The sequence below is a fragment of the Capricornis sumatraensis genome, chromosome 15, assembly GCF_032405125.1.
Source record: "Capricornis sumatraensis isolate serow.1 chromosome 15, serow.2, whole genome shotgun sequence".
In the NCBI taxonomy this organism is placed as follows: Eukaryota; Metazoa; Chordata; class Mammalia; order Artiodactyla; family Bovidae; genus Capricornis; species Capricornis sumatraensis.
Genome location: NC_091083.1, coordinates 83,052,023 through 83,067,943, shown reverse-complemented (window position 1 = coordinate 83,067,943; position 15,921 = coordinate 83,052,023). Strand labels below are relative to the sequence as shown.

The following is a 15,921-nucleotide window of genomic DNA, read 5'->3' as shown; positions in this document are numbered from 1 at the left end:
CTCCTGGATCATGCTGGTGTTAGTGCTCTGAGGACCACCCCTTGAGTATCAAAGGCTTAGAGAGTAAGTAGGATGAGGTTGGCGTGCTTTAAAACACAGGTTCCTGGGCTCACCCCCTCCCCAGTTAAGGTGGATGAGGCTTTGGAGACTACATTTAACCCACAGTTGAGGTGGTTCTGGTGTGGCGGGTGGGGGGTCCCGTGCATCACTGGATGCTCACCAACGTCCCTGGCCTCCACCCACTAGATGCTCACAAATGTGAGCACATGGTCATGACGATCAGAAGTGTCCCCAGGTATTGCACAATGACCCCCAGTTGAAAGGCATGGGCCTAGGTCCCTTGTTCAGTCCCTGTTAAGGGGCTTCAAGCATCGCAGCTCCTTGGATGTGACGCCTGCGGCCCTTTAACTGAAGCCCTGTAATAGTGTTGACGCGATGGAGGCTGGATGCCGCGCTGGGAATTTACATAGTGCATCTCTTCTTACTCGGAGGAGGGTCAGTGATGCCTCTTCACAGCGAAGTAAACCGAAGCTCAGAAAGGCTAAGTTGCTGGTAATCACACAGCTGGCACATGACCAAGCCAACCCTATGCCCTCCTCAGCGTGTTCTGCAGCTTCTGTGGTGAGAAGGTTTGCTTTGACCAGCCTGTCGAGGAAAGTGGAATCCGCCGTCCGTGGTGTTCGTTCAGTCACTGAGTCATGTCTGACTCTTTAGAACCCCACGGTCTGTAGCCCACCAGGCTCCTCCGTCCGTGGGATTTTCCAGGCGAGAATAACAGAGTGGGTTGCCATGCAATTTCCTTCTCCAGGGAGATCTTCCCAACCCAGGGATCAAACCCGCATCTCCCACTTGGCTGGCAGATTCTTTACCACTGAGCCACCTGGGAAGCCTGGGATCAAAAGTCCCTGACCCTGGGCTGTAATTCATAAACTGTTCAATACATTTTTTTCTCTTCAGATCTAAAATAGTGACAGCACCTCTTTTTACCCGGGTCTTAAATCTATTTGGAGAGAAATCACTTTACAGTCTTTGAGGAGCACTTGGTCTTTGTTATAGAAGTTTTTAAAGTTTCCTGTTAGATTGAATTTTATGAAATAATCTGGCCATTTTGGCTGACAGAAACCACAGTTACACCTGGGTCAGCCTTGCTAACAGAGGGTTATGCGATGAACTTCATGAACCAGAGGCTCAGTTTCAATCACTGGTTACAGGTGGCTGATCTTGTTTCTTCATACAGCCGTTGCCCTGCCCTGGATTATTTTGACGCACATCAGACATGTACAGTCTACAAATAGCCGTCCCCAAACTACTAGAACACAGCTTCCCATGTGGCTCAGTGATAAAGAGCCCGCCCGTCCATGCAGGAGAGTCCGATCCAATCCCTGGGTTGGACGATCCCCTGGAGGAGGGCATGGCAGCCCCAGTGTCCTTGCCCAGAGAATCCCATGGACAGAGCCTGGTGGGCTACAGTCCGTGGAGCTGTGAAGAGTTGGACGTCACTGAGCATGAATGCCTGCAAACAACTAGAATCATCTTTAAAACTTTAACTTCATCTTCACGCCTTAAAAACTTCCCTTAAACGTTCATTTAGTGTTGGTGCATCCTGGGGTTTTAAATGCATTTTGCAGTATGTTTGGTCAGGATCGCAGAAAGTCCTGATACTGCAGACCATCTCAAGTCTTCTAGTCTCTCTTTCTTCATGTTTCAGGTTGAAACAGGGGCATTTTAACCTGGAGAGCAGTGACAACTGAAGTGTGGTTTGTGACTTGTTGCTGAGTTGAGTTAAAATAAGTTCAGAAGCAGCATTTAAAAGTAACTCGGCAAACATCCAGCTTTATGTCACATGTGAAACGTTCGGGCTTTTACTGTCTTTTTCCATTTTTCTCATACTTTGTGTTTATTTTATTAAAAACGCTAGTCTGATGGGTTGGAAGTCATTTTACAAACCAGGTCTTCCCCACGTCATTTGCGAGGTGCTGTGGCGAAGTCTGGATCTTGACAGTCGTGCCCCTGGCACACTTCCATTTGCTTTGTCCCCTCTGCTTCCTGGAAGTTGGTGAAGAGGATGGTTGAGACCAGAGTGTGCATGGCTTCTAATCTGTAATGTTTGGGGGTTTTCTGGGGGGAGTGGGGGAAGGTAAAATAAGCCCAAAGCTGCTCGAACACCTGTGCGCCCAGTTGTGTCCGACACTGTGACCCCGTGGACTGTAGCCCACCAGGCCCCTCTGTCCATGGGATTTCCCAGGCAAGAGTGTTAGAGTGGGCTGGCATTTCCTCCTCTAGGGGATCTTCCTGATCATGGTGCTTATATTTGAGAAATCAAGTAATACTTTCCATTGTATCGATTTCAGCTTCAGAACTAGATAACGATGTTCCCAAACCACCTTGTCCCTCCGCTGACAGCAGTGATGCCCAGAAAGCCCCTGTCGCGGCTCTTCCCTCCGAGTCAAAGGAACCAACAGCGACCCTTGGGGAGAGGACCTTCAACTGCTGCTACCCAGGTGAAGGGGAGACTCGATGGGCTGAGCCCCTTCCCTGTACCCGGCGCGGTCACGGGAGCTCAGGCACTGACTTGCCGGAATTTCAGATTCTTCGTAACTTCCTCTTTGAGGTCCTGTTAAGGGAACCTGTTTTTTCTTTTCTAGGTTGCCACTTCAAAACTGTTCATGGCATGAAAGATCTGGACCGCCACCTAAGAATCCACACGGGTAGGTACCCGTTCGCGTGTTGGAAAAAAACCGAGAACACGAGTGTATGATGGTGAACCCGACATGGAAGGTCTGCCTCAGGACGCAATCTAGCAGGAGAGGCTGGGACCTGAAAAGTCTCAAAGGCAGTGATGGTAACTGACAGACGGGGGGAGCCTGTCGCAGGCTGGTGATGGCAGACTCTGGAAGAAGAGGCTCTTCAGGTAGGAGAGATGGCTGCGGAATCAGGCAAGGAGAGGGAAGGACTCCAGGGGGAGGGAATTACGGTGCACAGGCGTGGACGGAGCAGAACGGGTGTGGGATGCGGTTGGAGAGGCGGGCAGAGGGAGGGTGAGCACAGAGGCCCTGTGGCCATAGGGGTTGTGGATAAGAGCAGTGAGGCTGCTTCTGGATGGAAGGTGCCTTCTGAGCAACCATGCTGTTGAGAATGCAGAGAAACCAGATGTGCTGGAGCAAAGGAATGACCTAGAAGCAGGCTCTGCAAACTGCGTATGGCCTGTTGTCTTGCCAGGCTCGCCTGTTACCTGTGGCTGCTGTTGAAAATAATAGAGTAAGCCCATCATATATTAACAGCTGCATGGGATTACTGGCCCTACAGTGGGATTACTGAATAGTCCCCAGAGACACACTGTCTAGCTCATTACAGAAACTTTGCCACCCTCTACCTGTATGAGTTGAGATACTGATGTCTCTGCTCTCACAGAAACCAGACTAAATGACTTAAACACAATCAGTGTTCTTTTTCTCAGGTACAATTTAAGAAGCCAGGTAGTCCCCAGCTGGTGGGATATAGCTGTCATTCTAACAAACAGCTTCATCTCCTGGTCGGAGGCAGCTGCTCCAGACCTCGGTCTCTCAGCCAGTGGAGAACTGAAGCGGGAGGAAGGCTCAGAGCCTCCCCCAGGCCAGGCCCCTGAAGCGGCCTCCCCAGTGACTAGCCGGATGACGAGCCGGACTCAGTCATCACACCAGGCACAAAGCGGGGCTGGAAAACGGCTCCAAGATGGGCAGCCACATGCCCACCTGAAACGCTGAGGCTCCAGCGTCAAGAGGACAGCTTTCTGGACACCTAGTCTCTCTTGGAAACGGACCATGGGCTGTGGAAGCTAGAGAGCAAAGGGCCGGCCTGGGAAGGGTGGGTCATGAACGGCCTCCTCGTGAAGCCTCAGGAGGTAGGGCTGCCGGGATGATGGCAGTCACCCGCAGACCGCGGGAGCCATTTGAACAAAGATGAGAGACTCCCTATCAAGGTGGCCGGGTTAGGCAACTTCCCAGGGGGCGACTCCGTCCTGAGGGTAACCAGGCAGTGCTGCTCCGTTGGGGCAGTGCCACTCTGGTGGGCGGAGGCTGAAGGTGCTGCCCAAAACCTACAATGAACAGGATGGGCCCTGCAAAGGGTTGTCAGGCCCCTATGGCCACGGTACCAGGAGGACCTCGAGAGACAGGTGGGGGCTAAGCTAGATTAATGTCTTATTGGAGTCATACAAAGCATGAGGGGGACACGGAAGTACACGGTGAGGCCATGTCCTTGGTGGGGCTCCCTGAGTCGGCGGGGAGATGCTGGGCAGGCCCATGCTACCTCTGGAAAGCAGGAATGGGCCCTGGGGCGCTGTTAGCATTTTTCCCCATGGTTGCATAAAGCCAACATATTTCCATCCTGTTGGCGAGTGTGGTGGCCAGCCCCATGGTTTCAGGGACTCGGGGTCCTATTTCGTTGCTTGGATATCCCAAGGATTGGTGTGGTCTCAGATGGCTGCTGTTAGTTGATCAGTCGTGTCCAACTCTTTGCGACCCCATGGACTGTAGCCCACCAGGCTCCTCTGTCCGTGCAATTTTCCAGGCAAGAACACTGGAGTGGGTTGCCTTCTCCAGGGGATCTTCCCAACCCAGGGATCGAACCCGGATCTCCTGCACTGCAGGCAGATTCTTTACTGTCTGAGTCAGCAGGGAAGCCCTACTCCTACCTTTAAAGGCAGTATCCTGGAAGTTACACACGTCATTTCAGTTGATGCCCAATTGGCCAGAACTTAGTAGCGTGGCGATTCTTAGCTGTGGAAATGAAGTCCGGGAGCTTGAAGTCTTGAATCTGTGTGGTAAGTGCCCAGCTACAAAGAAACGGTTCTATTACCAAGAAAAAGAGCTCACATATAGACCACATGGCCTCTCAGTGCAGCTGTAAGGGGGATGGCAGTGTGTATGCAGGGGGTCGCTTGAGGCGAAAGCTGGACCTTTGCCAAATGGGTAAAACATTGATTTTCCAACCACCGTTTTGAGATACTTCACACTTCAAACCTGAAGGTTTCCCGAAGAGTTTAATTGACAGTTACTGCATTAGAAGTTAAAACCAAAACTTTTACTTTTAAATGAATAAATTTACAGTAAGCCCGCTATATATAAACACTTCTATGAGAAGCAACTGTTTTCCAAAACAAAGCAAGTAACAATGTATAGACATTTGCAAACATGTCTTATTTCATGGTTTATCTGAACTCTCACCCCTGTATCCCAATATCCTGCCTGTTGCTGTGTGTTCCTTTGGTTGGAATATAAGAGGAAAATCTGGCCGCTCACATAATGTAATTGGAAATGGAGTTTCGATAGCCTTTTCAGGTAACACTATACCAAAATACAACAAATGGTAGTTTGTTAAATATTAGTTGCTGTATAGAATTTGCAGTCATTTCCATAAAATTTTCAAACTTGTTAAATTCCATTTGTTTTCAACTTTGGCCCTCACTCATGCTTGACTGGCTTTCAAACCACACTTGGTTTGACAGTCATATGCCAGTCATTTGGGAAAATGTGGCTTTTGCCAGCTTCTGTAATTCTTCTAAATGTTCATCCATTTCATTGTACCATAGGAAAAAATCATGTTTAATTATGAATCTCAGTAGAAATACCTAAAGCTAGGATCCTGCAGGCCTGGGATAGTGAGGGATATGTTTTGCAATCCAAACTTTATAGAATCCAAAAGTTTATCCCAGTATTGCCAGTAACTTCCCTTGATATGACTGGCTCACTTCGTTCATATTTAAGGAAACATCTGCCAAACACCAAATCTGAAATACCCGTGGTTTTTTTAGTTCTTTCAAGTCAACATGGTACAGAAAACACCCAGTGCAGACACCCCTCAAGCACTTGTTAAGACAGCCAAGTATTTTGGTTTACAGCACACTTTGTAGTGTAATTGACATCTTTAATAGGGAAATTTATCATTCAAATTCCAAGTATACTAAATAAAGTCTATAACTTACCAGGAAATATAGGAGGACAAATTTATGGTGAAAATAGATAGCCAAACACAATTAGCAAAGTCCACCAAGAAGACAGATTAAATATGACTCAAGTTAAAACTTCCACTAAGACATCAAGAAGTTAAGAAATCTGCCACATGGGGCAGCGTTCATCTTAACACACAAGGATGCCTGCAAAGCAGTGATGACTCCAATAGAAAAGGACCTGAACAAGCAGTCACTCAAACAGAAGTGCCAATATGCAGATGAAAAGCCCACAGGAATAAAGTCCAAAAGAAACACAAGAACTGTATTTGCCTCAAGGTGGGCTAGCTGAAAAGTACTCAGTTAAGACTGAATCACGGAACACGACACTTAATTCAAGCATCGCCGCACCGGGCCGCCCCACCGCCCAAGTCAGGGTGTGGGTCTCTCCAGGGAGAAGCCTGGGAGGAAGGGTGGGGGAGCGATGGGGTGTGTGGGGACTTAGGAGAGCTGACGGCGGCAGAACGAGCTTCAGAGAAGTTTTGCACGTTCTCTCCAGGCCCCTGGCTGCCTTGTGTCCTCTAGGAGGTCAAGTTTATGCTCTTGAATTGCTCTGGTAGATTGTCATATGCAAATCGTGTTTGTCTTTCTACTCGGTCCAGAGTGCCTTGGTGCTCGGGGTCAGAGTTGAGTAGTGGTGAAGCAAACCATCCGAATCTTACTCCTGACTCTAATGAAATACCTTGATTTCCCCCCGCCCACCCCCCTTTGGCCGCTCTGCAAGAGCAGCTTATGGGATCTTAGCACTCCAACCAGGGATCGACCCCAGGCCCTCGGCAGTGAAAGCACCCAGTCTTAACCACGGGACTGCCAGGGAGTTAGTTGGATTTTTTTTTTAACCACCGTTTGTGGTTCAAGCCCTTAGGACCCTTGTGGAAGTCGTTTTGTCACGTTTGAGAAGTTTTTGTCTGTTCTTATGCCGAGTCTGCGGAAGTGGGTTTGGGTCTTGGGATGTGTATTGCTTGGCTTTGGGTTTTTTCATCAAGGATGATGGTTGAGGGGCTTCCCTGGTGGCTCGGTGATAAAGAATCCACCTGCCAACGCAGGAGACATGGGGGACATGGATTTGATCCCTGGGTCAGGAAGATCCCCTGGAGAAGGAAATGGCAACTCACCCCAGTATTCTTGCCTGGGAAATCCCATGGGCCAAGGAACCTGTCGGGGTACAGTACTTGGGATAGCAAAAAAGTTGGACAAACTTGGCTACTAAAGTATAAAAAAAACAAGTGACGGTTTAATTTCAAATGTTTTGCACTTAAGATAATTGTCTGGCGTTTAACCTCATAGAGGACGTTGTCTTCCAATGTTTGTTTTATCCCACTCTGTATTTCATCACTTGGTATTGATATCAGGGTTAATCTGTCTTGAAGTGAGTTGAGACAGTTTTTTCTTTCCCTCTGCTATTAAACAATTGAACATGGAAACACTTTTGCTGGAAAATTGGGTGAACGTGAGCACAGTACTCCGTTTACAACTTTGTTTTCCCAGAGGCTGGAGAGTGCATGGACTAGGCTGTGATGGCGGTGTCCATCTCAGTGGCCGCGGAGGCCAGCTCCACTGAGCCCTGTGTCCCCAGAGCCAGTGGCAGCTCCACGCCTCGTGGTCTCCCCTCCAGGACCCAGCTGGTGGGGTGGCCTGTCTGGAACATGCCACCTAAAGGTGCTCTTAACCCTTTTTTCCTGCGAAGACTCCTGGCAATTTTGTGAAGCTTATAGAGCCCTCCCAGAATAACATTTTTAAACATAATAAAATCACATTAAACTATATGTAAGTACAGCTGCTATCACAGTGTTCATTGTGTAGTATCTTAATAGACTACCCTTGCTTTCCTGAAGAGTGAAAGTGAAGTCGCTCAGTCATGTCCAACTCTTTGCGACCCCATGGACTGTAGCCCACCAGGCTCCTCCGTCCATGGAGTTTTCCAGGCAAGAATGCTGGAGTGGGGTGCCGTTTCCTTCTCCAGCGGATCTTCCCAACCCAGGGAGAGAACCCAGGTCTCCCGCATGGTAGGCAGACGCTTTGCCATCTCAGCCACCAGGGGAGTCCCGAAGAGTGGTACAGACCGAAGAGGTCACGGCCACCTGGGAGCTCACTAGAAATACAGGACCCCAGACCCACTGACCCCGACACTGCGTCTTACTCCTTGTTTCTATGAGTTCGGTTTGAGAAATGGGGCGATAGCGATCGAGGGTACGGACCTGCAGTTCTTATAGGAAGAGTGAGTTCTCAGAATGTCCAGGAATGGTAAATTCCAGTTAGAGGTAAAAGAGATAAAAACTTAATCCCTTCTCATACAAGGTCTGCTGCTGCTAAGTCGCTTCAGTCATGTCCGACTCTTTGCGACCCCATAGACGGCAGCCCACCAGGCTCCCCCGTCCCTGGGATTCTCCAGGCAAGAACACTGGAGTGGGTTGCCATTTCCTTCTCCACATACAAGGTCTGGAACTCCCTAAATTTTACCCACAGGGCCCAAATTAAGAATCCTAGCTCTTCCCAGGAAATAAATCCAATATTTTATGATAACCATAGTGTAATATAACTTTTAAAACTGTGAATCATGTTGTACACCTGAAACATAGTTCAAAAAAACTATAGTTCAAAAAAGCAAACTCAACCCCTGATCTGGAATGTTACAGGTCATCTTGGATAAGAGCAGCAAGTGTAGCCAACCAGACACTGGCTCTTTTTGTCGGTTGGTTGGGGGTTTTTCTTGGCCGTACCACATGGCTTGCAGGATCTTAGTTCCCAGACCAGGGATTGAACCTGTGCCCCCTAGTGGAAGTGCAGAGTCCTAACCATTCCACCACCTGGGAATTCCCAAGGTACTGGCTCTTAAGAACGTTTGCTGGTCTCCATTGTGCAGAGCCAGTCCTGTGTCCGGGCCGACAGTGATGGAATCATGCAGCCTAATTCTCCCGAGAAGGACAGCAAATATTTGCGCAAAAAACGGTTTACCTTGGGGCACATCTCTAACATAGCAGTTTTTCTAAATTTGTTATTGCTCTGTTTTCTTTCTTAATTCAGACTGTAATTTTGTGTCTTCCTGGACCATAGCCATTATATTGAGTCATCTTAATTGATTGTCGGCTTCCCTGGTGGCTCAGATGATAGAGAATTCACGTGTGAAGCAGGAGACACAGGTTCTCTCCCTGGGTGGGGAAGATCCCCCAGAGAAGGGAATCGCTAGCCACTCCGGTATTCTTGCCTGGAGAATTCCATGGACAGAGGAGCCTGGTGGGCTACAGTCCATGGGGTCACAAAGAGTCGGACACGACTGAGCGACTAAGCGCACACGTGCACAGAAACTGGTTGGGGTAAAGTCTGACTTAATAGTCATGATTAAGTTTATCTATCTGTCCCTTTTCTTTTTTCCCGTGTCTATTAAAATGGATCGTAACCAGGTACAGTGTTGTCCCCTTCCCCCCCAGGACATTTGGTAATGTCTGAAGACATTTTTGAGTCTCAGAACTGGAGAGGAAGGTGCTACTGGCATCTTGTGGGGGAGGGGTAAGGGATACTGCTAAACATTTTACAACGCACGAAACAGGGCACAGCAAAGAATTACCCGGCCCCAAACGGCTGTAGTGGCAACACTGAAAACACTGGTCTGTTGGTGTCTTTTCTTTGCGCAAACCTCCCTTTTTAATAGCTATTCTTTTGTTTTTATTGAGCAAGTGCTGTCTGTTTTCACTTCTAGTTGGTTTTTTGGTGGGTTTTTTTGTTTGTTTGTTTTTTAGTATTTATTTGACTGTGGCACGTGGACTCCTCGGTTTTCACTGCAGCATGAGGCATCAAGTTCCCTGACCAGGTATCGAACCTGGGCCCCGGCATTGGGGGCACAGAGTCTTAGCCGTGGGGCCACCAGAGAACTTCCGTTTCTCCCAGCTTCTCGAATTGCACATGGTTCACTTGCTTTCAGCCTTTGGACCTGAAGTTCAGAGACTCTTCTGAAAAGTGGTTAGGCCCTGGGGCTCTGACTGTCCATCTCTTAAGAGCCTGTAATCCAATTGCGACTGTCGGAGCAAAAGTTGTTTTAAAATATGTCCTACAGGTTTCCTTGGAAACCCTTTTGTGAAACCACGTTAGTGTCATAAGTTTGAGTCACATCTACTTGGTGAAGTCTGTCTCTTCCATATGAAATTTGTAGTGGTTTTTACCATGATGTGTTTTGCCTAATGTTGATATTTCTGATGCCTTTTAGCATTTTCCTAGAACACTGTGTATCATTCTCTACTTCTCTTTCATTTTTATTTGTGTACCTCAGACAGTAAAGAATCCACCTGCAGTGCAGGGGACCTGGGTTCAGTCCCTGGATCTGGCAGATCCCCCGGATAAGGGCACGGCCACCCACTCCAGTGTTCTTGCCTGGAGAGTTCCACGGACAGAGGAGCCTGGCGGGCCACAGCCCACGGGGCCACCGGGTTGGACATGACTGACCAACTAACACTTTCCCTTTTCAAGAGCATTAAGCTGACTTTTAAAAAAATGTGACTGACACCTTTAACAGGAAATTTAATCCATTTGTACTGAACGTTTAGCTTGACTTTTACCTTCTTTTCTGTTCGGTTGTGCCCCTTTTTTATCCTTGCTCTTTTCTGGTTTGAAAGCAGTCCTCCCCATTTCATTACTTATATCCCGCATCTTATCCGGTTACCTTTTGTTGTGGTCTGATGTACACGGTTCAAGTGTGGTGCCTTGTGTCATCTGTCCACTGGCTTTATCTTCTCTTCCCACTGAATGCGAGTTCAAGTGTGCCTGTTCGTCGCTCAGTCATGCCTGACTCTGCAACCCCGTGGACTGTAGTCCGCCAGGCTCCTCTGTCCATGGGATTCTTCAGGCAAGAATACTGGAGTGGGCTGCCATGCCCTCCTCCAGGGGATCTTCCCAACCCAGGGATTGAACCCAGGTCTCCAGCACTGCAGGCAGATTCTTTACCACCTGAACCACCAGGGAAGCGAGTTAAGTATGGGGTTTTATTTCAGTAATTTCTGTGGGACTCTGCAGGTACTCTTCCCATCTTGCAACCATCTGGTGTTGTCTGAGGAGCTGTGTGCTCATCTGGGCCTTTTTTTTTTTCCTGAAAGCTTTAGGATGTCGTCATTCTTAGGCTTCGGACATTGTCCCACCCTGCCTCTAATTGAGCCATCTTAAGACCCATGTCTGAGGAATCCCCCGCAGTCCAGTGGTTAGAACCCAGCACTGCCTCTGCCAGGGGCCTGAGTTCAATCCCTTATCAAGAGACGACAATCCCCCAAGCCTCGCACAACCCAAAACAGCCTTTTAAAGACCCATATGTAGTTTTGGTGTTGAAAGAATGATTTTCTCTGAGTCCAGGTTCTTGGGTTGGGCATGCCTTCTGATTCTGGCTTTCCCTAAGCAGTGGGTTGTTGGGTAGGTCTTTGGATGTGACCCGTCTGGAGTAGTCGTGGGAGAAGGAAGAACGCAGTTTGGTGGTGATGCTCTGGGCATGGGGTTCTCTGCTCTCCGGGAACCTTCACGTTCTTGGAGCCTTGGTGATGCTTCTCCAGCCTAAGCAGCCTCCCTAACGGCCCAGGAGAGCAGGTGCCTCTACTGCTTGTGGTTTAGCACACATAAGAGTCACCCTGACTGTTCTCCAGGTGGCTCATCAGCTAGAGAGCCGGAAAGCCACCTGCCCCCTCCGATCTTGACAGCTTCTAGGAAAGCTCTCATTTTCTCAAACAAGGTTTGGCCTGTGACTTCCTTTCACCCTGATTTTATCTCTGCTCCTCAGGAGTCTGCAAAAGTTCTGAGCCATGAACGAGTCAGCACACCTTCTTGTTCCACGATGCTTGTCTAGACCTCAGTGTCTTCCTGTCTCCAGGCATTTGGTCAGAAGGGAAAGGCAGAGCCCAGGACTCAGACCGCCTTCTTGGTTGGATCTTTCTGCCGGCGTCCTGACGGACAAAAGCCCTGAAGCCGCGACTCTTGCTTGTGTGTTTGCAGGGGACAAGCCACACAAGTGTGAGTTCTGTGACAAGTGCTTCAGCCGGAAGGACAACCTGGCCATGCACATGCGCTGCCACACTAGCGTGAAGCCCCACAAGTGCCACCTGTGCGACTACGCGGCCGTGGACAGCAGCAGCCTCAAGAAGCACCTGCGCATCCACTCGGACGAGCGGCCCTACAAGTGCCAGCTCTGCCCCTACGCCAGCCGCAACTCCAGCCAGCTCACCGTGCACCTGCGCTCCCACACGGGTAAGTCCCAGGCCTCTCTGCACCTCCGACCCCTCAGCGCTCATTTAGTTAAAGCACAGGCAATGGAAATGACTCCAGGGTGTGAGTAAAGGAAATTGGAGCTTCTCTGTTAATATGAAGGGTGTGGTTTCTCCCACCAGGACAACAGCTTCTAGTAAAACACTGGAAGTCTGACAGCTGAGTTTTCTAACTTGCCTGCACAGAATACAGCTGGGGGCAATTATCCACTTCAACACGCGAGAAGCAAAGGGTGCATCTCAATAAAAGGCTGATGAATAAACTAGGTGTTTGTCATTCAACATCAACTATGATTGTGTGGCTTAATTCAGAAACATGTAGCCACGTGCAAAACGGCAGGCTAGTGGGAAGCTGGTGTGTAGCACAAGGTGCTCAGCTGGTGCTCTGTGTTGGCCTGGAGGGGTGGGAAGAGCAGGGTGGGATGGAGGCTGAAGAGGGGGGGATATATGTGTTCATACAGCTGATGCACTCTGTTGTACATGACATTGTGAAGCAATTATACTCCAATAAAAAAAGAAACGTACCAAATTTACCTGAAAGTAATCACAAACGTCTAGAAATTAGGCTTTGCAGAAAAGCTTTTCCCTCCCTGTGTGAGACCCTGTTGAAATAAGGAGATAGAACCAACCAACCCATCACGGTGCAGAAAAAGGGGGATTGGGAAGCCCATAAGGAGAGTCAGAAAATTAGAATTTCCAGTGAATTCATGGCAAGTGGCAAGCAGACCGGCATATACGGACATCCAAAATTGAGTCAAGAAACCTGTGTCCCAGCAGACAAGTGGGAGGCAGCCAAAGAGCTGGGAGCTAATCTTTGCAGCTCGCATCTGACTGCCTTGGGTGTTCTGAACTTGGAACTGATAGAGGCTGCAGAGGTCAGAGGAGCAGCTGAAGCCTCTTGGCATGATGGCCCAAACTGTCGAGTAATAGGTAAAACCCACCTAATGTCTCGTCCTTAAACCGATCTCCTCTTCCTAACTGTGAAGTGTCATCTGTGGACTGTGAGTCATCTGCAGGAAATAAGTGGTATGAATGTGCCAAGTCTAACAAAAATCCTGGAGATAACAGAGTACTTGCATAACTTACCAGAGTTTTTCAGTTCTCATTGGTATCAACCTACTGACAGGAATGTTGCATCCAAGAGCTCTGTTAGAAACAGTAGTCAGAACAGAGCAGTGTGAATTGGAACTGGGGTTGCTGGCTATAAGGTCTAACTTTTCAGAGAGCATGGAAAAAGCTGCAGAACTGACAATCAGAATATAGAAGTCTGGTTTCTGAAAAGGTCAGGAAGAAAAGAGAAGTGAGAAAATCAAGTGAAATAAAGCCGTTTCTCAAGCAAGGAGAGGTAGTGTGGCAAAGAGAAAGGCATCTTAAACCTCTCAAGCTGATGAACTAAACATTGAAGCTACTACTCGTTTTAGAGAGTGATGCTAGATGAGTCAAAATCAAAACCAACAGAACACAGGAGAAGTTTGGGGAAAGGATGGTTGTGTAGGATATGTAGCAATCTCATCTTTGCCTGTAATCAACTGACAGGGATGTTAGTAACAGCCTGCAAAGAACTAATCTCCTAAGCCGTCCCTCCAGGAAGTACAGAGGAGGCTATGGCATTTCAAGGTTTGTCTTCTGCTCCTGCTGCCATATTCACGGGTTAATTTCATAAATAAAATTCAGTCTGTCAGTGTGAAGCTGCAAAACCTTGATACAAGCCAGTTAACTGATGTAATAATACAACTTAAAGACAAAGTGAGAAGTAAAAAGTGTTATTTGCTCAGTCGTGTCCAACTCTTTGCAACCCCATGGACTGTAGCCCTGCCAGGCTCGTCTGTCTATGGAATTCTCTTGGCAAGAATACTGGAGTGGGTTGCCATTCCCTTCTCCAGGGGATCTTCCCAACCCCAGGGGTCGAACCCAGGTCTCCCACGTTGCAGGCAGATTCTTTACTGTGTGAGCCACAGGGGAAGTCCAAACACCAAAGTGAGCATGTTTATAAATCTTGATTAGAAACAGTTTTGTATCACATAACCACACATCTTCCTTCTGTGTCCAAATCTGGGATGTCAAGTGAGTTTAGATCTGAACCTGAAGTGTCATGGAGAGGGTGGATGTGGATGCCATGATGCTGTTTGGCCGTGGTCGAATAATGTGACCTCTCTGAGCCTCAGTTACCCCATCTGTTAAAGTGGGGGTAGTACTCACACGTGGGATTGCCCTGAGTTAATACACAGTGTTCCCAAGTGGTGGTGGTAGGAGGTGGCAAGGAACTGGAGTTTTAAAGACCTGGCTGTCTGCCACCAGCCATTCTGAACGCATGTTTGGGGGGAGTTCTGTGTTGCCTGCCTGCTCTAATGGAAACGCACCTTCCCATTGCCAGGGGACACCCCCTTCCAGTGCTGGCTCTGTAGCGCCAAGTTCAAAATCAGCTCGGACTTGAAAAGGCACATGATCGTGCACTCGGGGGAGAAGCCTTTCAAGTGCGAGTTCTGCGACGTGCGCTGCACCATGAAGGCGAACCTCAAGTCGCACATCCGCATCAAGCACACCTTCAAGTGCCTGCACTGCGCCTTCCAGGGCCGGGACCGGGCCGACCTGCTGGAGCACAGCCGGCTGCACCAGGCCGAGCACCCCGAGAAGTGCCCCGAGTGCAGCTACTCGTGTTCCAGCGCGGCCGCCCTGCGCGTGCACAGCCGCGTGCACTGCCCCGACAGGCCCTTCAAGTGCGACTTCTGCAGCTTCGACACCAAGCGGCCCAGCAGCCTGGCCAAGCACATCGACAAGGCGCACCGGGACGAGGCCCGAACGGAGAACCGAGCCCCGCCGGGCCGGGAAGGGCCGCCCGTGGCCAAGATCGTGACGCACAGGGCCTTCCGCTGCGAGACGTGCGGGGCGGCCTTCGTCAGGGACGACTCTCTGCGGTGCCACCGGAGGCAGCACAGCGACCACGCTGAGAACCAGAGCTCGGGCCTGGTCACCTTCCCGCCCGAGAGCGGCGCCCCCGGGCAGCTGGGCGCGCTGGTCTCCGTCGGGCAGCTCGAGGCGCCCCTGGAATCCAGCCAGTGCCTCTAGCTGCCCCAGAGAGGGTGGTCAGCCGGCCGCATCTCCGGACGCAACGCCGCTGCCCAGCCCTCAAGCCAGGCTGGACTCGCCCGCTCCGGGGACGCCTGCTTCCACCCTGAGGCCTGCAGATGCCACGGCTGCGGTCACCGTGGGGTGAGGGCAGGCGCCGAGGCAGCCCTGGGGAGACACCTCCCCCAACCTCACCCCTTGTATCTGTCTTCCCTCCAAGCATCGTCTAAGCAGGTTTCCTCGGTCCACTGAGCACTGCTCTATCCGATAGGGATACTTCCTTCACGATGGATTCCAGTTCTAGAACTGATCCGCCCCTGATGGGATTATGAAACAGACGAATTAGACCACGTGGGAAACTAACACTACACTGATCCGTAGAGCAGGTTAAGGGGATGTCGGAGTATGTGGAGGGTCCGGTGGCTGGGAGAGTTCCACTTCTTACCCTGGGTGGTGGTTTCTAAGAGTATCCGCCTTATATGTTTTCTGTGTGGTTTCTTTTATCTGTTGTCTTATAATAAAAAGGCAAGCTCGTCTGTAGAATGGTGTCAACGGGACACTCCATTTTTGTGGTCTACGCAGTGTGGGGTTCCCCAGTGCCCTCCACCCGGTGGTAATTTCAGTGTAAACGCACCT

At 49.6% G+C, this 15,921-nt stretch overlaps 1 protein-coding gene across 2 annotated transcripts in view; it reads left to right on the top strand.

Annotated features, from left to right (window-relative positions):
- The window catches only part of ZFP64 (ZFP64 zinc finger protein), a 73,930-nt gene extending 58,406 nt beyond the window's left edge, over positions 1-15,524 (top strand). For both annotated transcript variants that reach the window (XM_068987169.1, XM_068987171.1), the window contains 4 exons: positions 2,352-2,501; positions 2,646-2,708; positions 11,951-12,202; positions 14,594-15,524. In XM_068987169.1, the coding sequence (XP_068843270.1) occupies positions 2,352-2,501; positions 2,646-2,708; positions 11,951-12,202; positions 14,594-15,285 (1,157 nt within the window). In that variant the 3' untranslated portion in view covers positions 15,286-15,524. The remainder of the gene's footprint in view (positions 1-2,351; positions 2,502-2,645; positions 2,709-11,950; positions 12,203-14,593) is intronic.
- The last annotated feature ends 397 nt before the right edge of the window (positions 15,525-15,921 follow it).